General features: G+C 39.7%; 1 protein-coding gene across 2 annotated transcripts in view; it reads left to right on the top strand.

Moving 5' to 3' along the window:
- Positions 1-9,146, top strand: part of LOC145408375 (uncharacterized) — a 101,733-nt gene extending 92,587 nt beyond the window's left edge. For both annotated transcript variants that reach the window (XM_080279103.1, XM_080279101.1), the window contains exons 2-3: positions 6,961-7,004; positions 8,709-9,146. In XM_080279103.1, the coding sequence (XP_080135229.1) occupies positions 6,961-7,004; positions 8,709-8,859 (195 nt within the window). In that variant the 3' untranslated portion in view covers positions 8,860-9,146. The remainder of the gene's footprint in view (positions 1-6,960; positions 7,005-8,708) is intronic.
- Positions 9,147-9,489: the final 343 nt, after the last annotated feature.

Here is a 9,489-nt window from a genome sequence, read left to right as displayed (position 1 = left end):
AGAAGAAATGCTTAGCTTCATGTGACTGGAAGCGTTTGCCAATTATTTTATACCCATTGCCTCTAGTATAATTCGAGTAATCAACTGTGAAGTATTTATCAACAGCCATGTTATCATGTCCTGTGAATATTTTGAATACTTGAATTAGATCTCCTCGTAACCTCCGTTTAGTTAGGGTAAATAAATTCAGGGCTGGTAAACAATCCTCGTACGGTTTATTTCTCAATCTAGGTATCATCCTTGTCATCTTTCGCTGCACTCTTTCAAGCTTTTCCATATCCTTTTTTATAATATGGTGACCAAAATTGAACGCAATACTCCAAGTGCGGGCGTCCTAAGGAATTATACAAAGTGAGGACAATATTATTGGATTTATATTCAAATGCTCTACCTATGAATCCAATCAATTTATTGGCTTTTTTCACAGCTTCTGTGCATTGTTTGCATGGTTTCAAATCGTTTGTTATTAAAACTCCTAAGTGTTTTTCATGGCTTACCCTATCAAGTTGGACATTATTCATGCTATAACTAGCTCTTACATTTTTACTGCCAATGTTTAGCACTTTGCATTTATTAATATTGAAATCCATTTGCCAGACTTGGGCCCAGTTAAACAGTCGATCAAGATCTCTTTAAATTGCCTGTCATTGCAGTGCTGTATCTGCTCTGTTACCTATTTTAGTATCGTCAGCAAATTTTGAAATTTTTCACCATAATCCTTCATCAATATCATTGATATATATTAAGAAAAGAATAGGATCTAACACTGAACCCTGCGGCATTTCACTTGTAACGTTTATCCAGTCTGACTCTTTTCCGTTTATTACAACTCTTTGCTTTCGTCCGGTGAGCCAATCTTCAACCCACCCAAGGATCCTGCCGCTGAAACCATGTGCCTGTAGCTTCTGAAAGAGTCTTTTGTGTGGAACTTTGTCAAAAGCCTTTTGAAAATCAAGGTAAACAACATCAACTGATTTACTGTCATCATACATGCTCAGTATATCACTGAAAATGTCCAGCAGATTCGGAAGGGAAGAGCGATTGTTACGAAAACCATGTTGAGAATCTTTGATGAGATTGTTTGATTCTAAGTGTTTCACAAACTTGTCTCTAATAATAGTTTCAAGCGATTTGCAAACCACTGATGTTAAACTAATTGGGCGGTAGTTTTCTGGTTGTGCTCTATTGCCTTTTTTGAATATTGGGATTACGTTAGCAAGCTTCTATTCATGTGGCACCTTACTGCTCTTAAATGATAAGTTAAAAAGTTCAGAAAAGGGCTTTGATATTACATTCTGTAGATCCTTCAAAACATGTGGAGATATTTTGTCCGGTCCTGGTGTTTTATTATCTTTTAATTTGCTAATTGCAAGTATACAATCACTAACTGTTATGTCAGTAATTATGTTGTTCTCTTCTGTAGGAATGGGGGAAACAGCAGGAATCGTATGTATATTTTCTGTTGAAAATACTGACGCAAAGAAAGTATTAAGAATTTTCGCCATTATAGTTTCATCATCAGTGTGCTCACCATTATCTCTGATTAAAGGACTAATTGTCTGAGTTATTACCTTTTTGCTTCTTATGTAACTAAAAAATTCTTTGGGATTTGTTTTACTGATACTTGCAATATGTGCCTCAAGGTTTTTCTTACAACATTTAATTAATTTTTTGGCTTTCCGTCGAAGGGCGTTGTATTTATTTTTATCACTCTGACTCTTTGTCGTATTGTACTTTTTTTATGCAAGATTTTTTGCTTCCAGATGATGTTTAATGTCGGAGTTCCACCACTTGGGTTTAGAATTTTTGAGAGGCCTTCTGTTGCGCATTGGAATACAGAACCTGACAGCAATGTTGAGGGTTTCTGTAAAATAATTCCACGCGTCATTGATATCTAAAGTTTCGGCAGTAGGATGCCAATTACCTGCACCAACAATTGATTTTAATTTCTTAACATCTGCTCTCTTAAAGTCAGGCATTTTTTTTGCAACCGGCCCTGACCTTGTCTTCACAGATTTTAATGTTAAATGTAACTGTGTGATGATCACTTGTACTAAATTTTCCCACAATAACATTACACACTACATTTTCTAATGTGGCTAAGACAAGATCTAGGATGTTAGATCCACGTGTCGGATAATTTACAAATCGATACAAAGAACTTTTCTTCATGTTTGTATATAGGTCTAACCCTGTGTGAGAGGATAGCGCTTCTCCCCATTTTGAAACTGGTATATTAAAGTCACCAAATATTACAGTGCTTTGGATACAAGATATTTCAGCAGTTTGATTGTAGATTTCATTATCGATGTTGAGTGGCTGGCCGGGTGGACAATAAATTAACCCAAGTGTGATTTTATGAGAAGATTAATTTCCAAGCTGAATATAAATAGTGTCAATGTTTTCAATAATTGGCTTGGTAATTATGACTGGATGAAATCCTGATTTAATATATTACAACACACTGCCTCCTGCTCGATTCTTCCTTTCAGTACTGAAAATCTGATAGTCTGGTAAATTAAACTCTGCTAGAAAATCTCTTTGCTCAATATTTAGCCACGATTCTGTTATACCAATTACGTCATAATCTTCAGTAAAGACAAGGGCCTCTAAATCAGAAAATTTATTACGTAGACTACGCGCATTTACAAGAAGAGCTTTAATGTGTTTTCCTTTCCGATGTGTGAAGCTTCCATTATTTATTGATTCGTCGGATCGTATGACATCTGCATTTGCCTCCCTTGATTCTTGTTTTTTCTCCAGAAAAAACTTACGTCATCACTAAGCAAATGACCGAGACGGGCAGAACCAATAGCATTCATGTGTAGGACCAACAGGTCTGTTACTGTTTGTTGTCCTTTGTACTCCTTTGTACCTTTGTACTCAGCCGATATAGTCTACAAAGTAGTACAGAGGAAAGCACATCGTGTAACAAATGAAATGTTTTCTTGTAACCACACAACCCAGTGGACGCCTGGTGGTCTAGTAATTTAAGGCACTCCAACCAAATGTGACCCAAAAGAGTTCACATTCCAGGACAGGTTGGGGCCTACTGCTCATATAATGCCACTCAGTGTGTAGTAACTGGTCACCCTTGCATTAAATGTCGGGAATAAGTACCTTACTCCCGGGCACTACGCTTATTGGGTAATTTAGGACTGGGTGATACGCAGACGGAGATTTTTCCCTCTTGGTGTTGGTGTTTTCATTCTTCTTGCTGACGCTCGCGGTGTTGAATGGTTTCATTCAGCTTATAATAGACTTTTTTCCCTCGAAGGGGGGTCAGATGCAGCCTACATCAACACCTTCAGGTCTTCACCAATAAGGGACCTTTCTAAGTTGAATAAAATTGTAAATTAGGTAAAATATTAATACTATGTCATTGAACTGAATTTGGACATCTTTACAATTATTAATATTACCATTATTATTATTATTATTATTGTTGTTGTTGTTGAAATTAATAATAATAATAATAATAATAATAATAAAATAATAATAATAATAATAATAATAATAATAATAAAATAATAATAATAATAATAATAATAATAATAGTAATAATAATAATAATGAAGATAATTGGCTACTACTACTACTGCTACTACTACTACTATTATTATTATTATTATTATTATTATTATTAGCAGCAGCAGCAGCAGCAGCAGCAGCAGCAGCAGCAGCAGCAGTAGTAGTAGTAGTAGTAACAGTATCGAAGTTGGTGTTGTTGTTGGTAGAGATAGTGGTTGTATTGTATATATTTATTTATTCATTCATTTCTTTATTTCATGTTATTTTCCTATCTGTCCACTTTTGAAGTTATCTATCTATCTATTGCCAGACGCCTCAATCCCGTTTGGGGTGGCCACAAACAAATCGCCTCCAAGTCGCCCTGTCCCCCGCCATTTCACTGCCCTGCTCCCAACTCACACCCCCCTCTCTCATATACCTCTCCACCCCATCCCTCCATCTCATCCTCGGCCTCCCCCTCCCTCTTCCCCCCTCCACCTCACTCACATACACTCTCTTCGTCAGTCTTTCACCCTCCATCCTCTCCACATGGCCAAACCACCTCAGTGTGTTCCTCATAACGCTCCCTACCACATCCACATCAACACCACAACGTTCCTTTATATCCTCATTCGTCAGCCTATCTTTCCATGTGACTCCACAGGCTCCTCTTAAAAAACTCATTTCCACTGCTCTCACTCTTGACTTGTGTCCTTCCAACAACGTCCAAGCTTCACTTCCGTACGTTAGAGTTGGTATCACAATACTGTCATGTAGTAACTTTTTCACTTCCATGCTCACTTCCCTGTTTCTTATCACTGCTTTCAAAGAACCAGCAACCTTTCTTCCCTGCTGTACCCTTTCAAGCACTTCACCCTCCAAACCTCCATCCTTACTCATCACACTACCCAAGTACTTAAACGTCCCCCCCTTTTTCAATTCCTCACCATCCAACCTCGCCGTACATTAACTAACTTCACCTCTCTCAAAGACCATCACTTTACTCTTCCCTACATTCACCTTCAGATTCCGTTTCTTACACACTCTCCCAAATTCATCCACCAAGCCTTGCAGCTCCCCTTCGTCTTCACTCAACAACACAGTATCATCTGCAAACAACAGTACAGGGAGTTTCCAAACACTATCCTCTCTCACCAGGGCCACTCCAACATCCACTACCCTACCTTGTACCTCTTTTATTACCCCATCCATGTACAGATTGAACAACCATGGAGACATGACACATCCCTGTTTCAACCCAACTTTCAAAGAGAAAAATTCACTTAGTTCACCATCCACACGCACTGCAGCCTTCGCACCATCATACATACTCTTCACAGCATTCAACAACTTCCCATCTACTCCATATATTCTTAACACTTTCCACAATCCTTGTCTATCCACCCTGTCATATGCTTTCTCCAAATCCATGAAAGCCGCATACAACTTCTTTCCCTTCTCTAGAAACTTTTCCACTAAAGATCTAAGAATGAATATCTGATCTACACAATCTCTTCCCTTCCTAAAGCCTCCCTGTTCTTCTCCAACTAATTTCTCTGTTCTTTCTCTAACTCTGTCAATAAGTATCCTACCATACACTTTTCCTATTATACTAAGAAGACAAATGCCCCTATGATTACCACACACTTCTTTTTCCCCTTTTCCTTTGTACAAGGGAATAATTATACCTGACTTCCAATCCTCCGGGACTCTACCTTCCTCCCAGGCTAATCTGCACATCTTCCACATCCATTCTACTACTATCTCTCCCCCATGCTTCAGCATTTCGCCACACACTCCATCAATTCCTGGGGCTTTCCCAGATTTAACTTTCTTCATTGCTTCCACAACTTCTATCCTACTGATTTCTTCCTGTCTTCTCACCTCCCTCCTTCTCCCAGCCATTCCCCAGCCACTTATACTCACATTACTTCCATCCTCTACGTTCAACAATTCCTTAAAGTGTTCTCTCCATCTGCTCACTTCATCTCCCTTCTCCACTAGTAATCTACCATTTTTATCTTTCACTCCCCTGCTAACTTCACATCCACCCTGTCTTACTTTTTTCACCTCTTTCCAGAACATTTTCTTACAGTCCCCCCACTTTACACTCAAATTCCTTCCAAATTCCTCATCCACTCTCTTCTTACTCTCTATTACTAATCTTTTCACCTCTCTCTTTCTTTCTATGTATAACTCTCTCTTCCGCCTCTCAACTTCTTCCACGCCCCTATTTCTCAGCCATTCATTGTATGCTTTCTTCTTTTGTGCCACAGCCTGCTTCACCTCTTCAGTCCACCACGCTGTTCCTTGCACCCTCCTCCATCTTCTCTTCCTTCCACACACCACATCACATGCTGCACATATTTCTTCGGTAAATATGCTACACACACCTTCCACGTCTCCCATCTGCTCCAATTCATATTTGCACAATCGTTCCTCCACTTCTCTCTTATACTCTGCATTTTTCTCATCCTCTTGTAACCTTTCTACTCTCCTTGCAACTACTCCTTCCTCTCGTCTTTCCCTCCTTCTATTCCTCCATCTTACTTGTATCCTAATTCTGGCCACCACCAAGTAGTGGTCAGAAAGTCCACTCCCCCAACCTCTATAAACTCTTGCATCCATTACACATCTTCGCATCCATTCATCCACACACACATAATCAATCATTGCCTTCCTTTCATTCAGTTCACCACCCACTCTTCTCATCACTCGCCATGTATACCTGTGGATCATTTTATGCCTGAAGAGGGTATTGGCTACCACCAACCCCCTCCCAGCACAAATGTCCACTAACGCACTCCCATTCTCATCTATCTCAGCAGGCACACCCCACTCACCAACTATTCCATCCACCTTCGCATTCCCAACTTTACCATTCATATCACCAATCAAAAACACTCTCTCATTCCTTCCAAACTTTTCCATGCACACTTCTACATTCGTCCAGAACTCTTCTCTCACTCTTCTAGTACGATCTTGCGTTGGTGCATACACACACACAATCGCCCACATTTGTATTCCAACTTTCAACTTTACCCACACAATCCTTGACCCAACTGATCCATACTGTCTTATGCTCTTCTTCCATCTTTTACTCACAACTATACATACTCCTTCCTTCGCCCTCTCATTCTCACCTACTCCTGCACATATACCCCATCCATACTCCCATTCTCTCACACTTTCTCCTCTCCATTTTGTTTCAGTTATTCCACATACATCCACTTTCGCACCCTCAAGCACCTCGACAATCTCTCTCTCTTTCACCTCATCATTCGCTCCTCTTACATTCCAAGTACCCATTACCAAGTCCTTTGTCCGGTCCTGAGTCGTCATCGTTTGGTCAGGCTTTGTCCAAGGCTTATTGTTTGTTTTTTTAGTTAGTTATTTTCCGGGGAGGGGCACTAACCCTCCGGCATTAATGTGTTCCCTCTCTCCTTCCAGGGTATGGCCGAGGTGGGTCGCCCGTCACCCATCATCGACCTCCCGTAAGTCAGTCAGTCGTCAGCAAGAACAAACACTTTACCACAACTTATATGTCCTTGAGATGTATCTAGAGACATTCTTCAGCCTAAGTTGTGTTTGAGATTGCTTGTACATATACTTGCCTTCAGTCATATAGCTATAGTATGTTTCTTTTCATACGACAAATATTTATCACCCATTTTCAGCTCAGCAAAGCTACTCTTAGAAACATTCACTAAATTTCCATAATATTTACAACGATGTGCGTGGATCCACTGTAGCTTTGATAACTTCCAAGATAACTGCATTTTGAGGCTGCGTTTGGCGCGTGTTGACAATTGTCAGAAGAATTGTTGCGATTTTTGAAAAATTTCACTTACGTAATGGCTGTTTTTCTTTTCTCTTCCTTCCTTCTTCTGTTTTATAAGCTTTCCAGCGCTGTGCTTAGGTCCACTGTAGCCCTAATACTGTCCCAAATAATCCACTTTTGATGTTTGGTGTTGAATTTACTTTTTTTTTTTTTTTTTTTTTGTAGCGGTGGCGAATCGTCAGAATTGTAACTTAACGAGTATTATTCTTCATAAGTTTTTCAAAGATGTACGTACATATATTCTCGATAACTTTAACAGTGTTAGAAACAGCATCTTTTGGGTGACGTCAGTGGTATAGCTGAAACCAACCCTCTTTATTAGTGTTCTCGCTCCCTTTGCTCGCTCCGGCAAGATGATCTCCCAAGTTTTACACATAGGGGTTCAGAACTAACAAAGCAAGATTCCAACCTTTTCATCTCGCTTGATTATTGCTGGTTAAGTAGGAAGATTTTGATTCTGATGCATTTTCGGAATGTCAAAGAACTGCTGACCGGAACTATACATTATTGCACGATGTATAAGTGTGAGTTGAGGGCTTTTGGCGGGATGTCACTGCTGGGATGTCAGGCGGCTTTAATCGTCTGTATATATGATGTCTCTTTATGTATGTATGTATGTGTGTATGAATATATGTACCTACGAGTATGTATGTATGTATCTACGAGTATGTATACTATGTATGTATGTATCTACGAGTATGTATGTATGTATGCATGTATGTGTTTACGAGTATGTATGTATGTATGTATGCATGTATGTGTCTACGAGTATGTATGTATGTATGTATGAATGTATGTATCTACGAGTGTGTACTGTATGTATGTATCTACGAGTGTATATGTATGCAGTTATCTCTCTCTCTCTCTCTCTCTCTCTCTCTCTCTCTCTCTCTCTCTCTCTCTCTCTCACCCAGTCCTCTTTTCTTCCCAATCACAAGCGTAGGGATCCAGGGCTAGGCTACAATGTCACCTATATTTATGGTGGTGCCAATCATCCCCGAGCTAAGGATATTAAAATACACAATTGCTGAATGCTGTAAGGAGTGTTCTAATGTTTGTCGTAATTTCTGAATGCTTTAAGGAGAATGTTTAAAAGCGAATGTGAAGCCAGGATTCCTTGGGCTTGAATGATGAGTGGATGGGAATGTTGTTAATGGTCACACTTCGGATATTATGTAATTTTATAGATTTTTTTCTCTCTGGCCCTCTAAACAATACCTTACCTAGCTTGTGGGTGGGAACCGTCTGGATGATGATGATGATGATGAGGAGGAGGAGGAGGAGGAGAATGATGTTCTGTGCAGGCCAATTTCTGAATGCTGTTAGGAGATTGCTTCTATGCGTTTCTTCTTCTCAGGTATTGTCCCTGCCCTGACCCTAACTCCTTTGGACGCTTCTGCAAACGCTACTACGACCAGTGCCAAAGCGACAGTGAGTGTTCCATCAAAGAGCTTGGGTCCCGATGTTGTCTGGTGGCTGGGTGTGGCAAGGAATGCATGCAAGTTTAGTAAGGTGGAGTATGATGACCCACCTACGAGAAAGTGTCCATGGTATCGAAGCTATTCATGTCACAGATATGGGACTATTATATCTAGAATCACTCATGTACTATCTGTCTATGCTGCGTGTTGTCTATGGATACCGTGGTGAAATTTTGAAGTAGAGAAAAAGGGGAGCTTTTAACCCCATAGGTGAGGCAAAACGCACTTTGTGGAGGCCTTTTACCCCATGTTTTAAATTCTAGGCTTTGATGTAAGGAGATAGGTAAATAATAAAGTAATTTCAACAAAATAAAGTTTTATTGACTCCTTTGCTCCCCTCCCCCACAAAAGAAAGAAATCATATCCATCTTGGCTGAAAATGCAAATAAGGAACTGAAAAATTTACCATAATTATTGACGAAAGTTGATTAAGATTAATCTTAAGACAATCACTTGAGTAAGGCAAGTTTTTCTTATTCAGGGAAAAACCACCAGTTCTTAGCTTGCAGGTGAGGCACTTTGGAATTAGGCAGGTAACAGCAAAGCCCAAAAATGAACAAGAGAGAAGCCTGTGCTGTGATTAGATTTATGCAAAAAAAGTTTACAGTCCCCCATGGAAATTCATGAAGACATGGTCATTACACTTGATGTGGACTT

This window comes from Coenobita brevimanus, chromosome 77 (genome assembly GCF_032717465.1).
Source record: "Coenobita brevimanus isolate Jiangsu-jjx chromosome 77, ASM3271746v2, whole genome shotgun sequence".
Classification (NCBI taxonomy): Eukaryota; Metazoa; Arthropoda; class Malacostraca; order Decapoda; family Coenobitidae; genus Coenobita; species Coenobita brevimanus.
The sequence above is the reverse complement of the archived record's forward strand: the minus strand, read 5'-3'. Positions and strand labels throughout refer to the sequence as shown.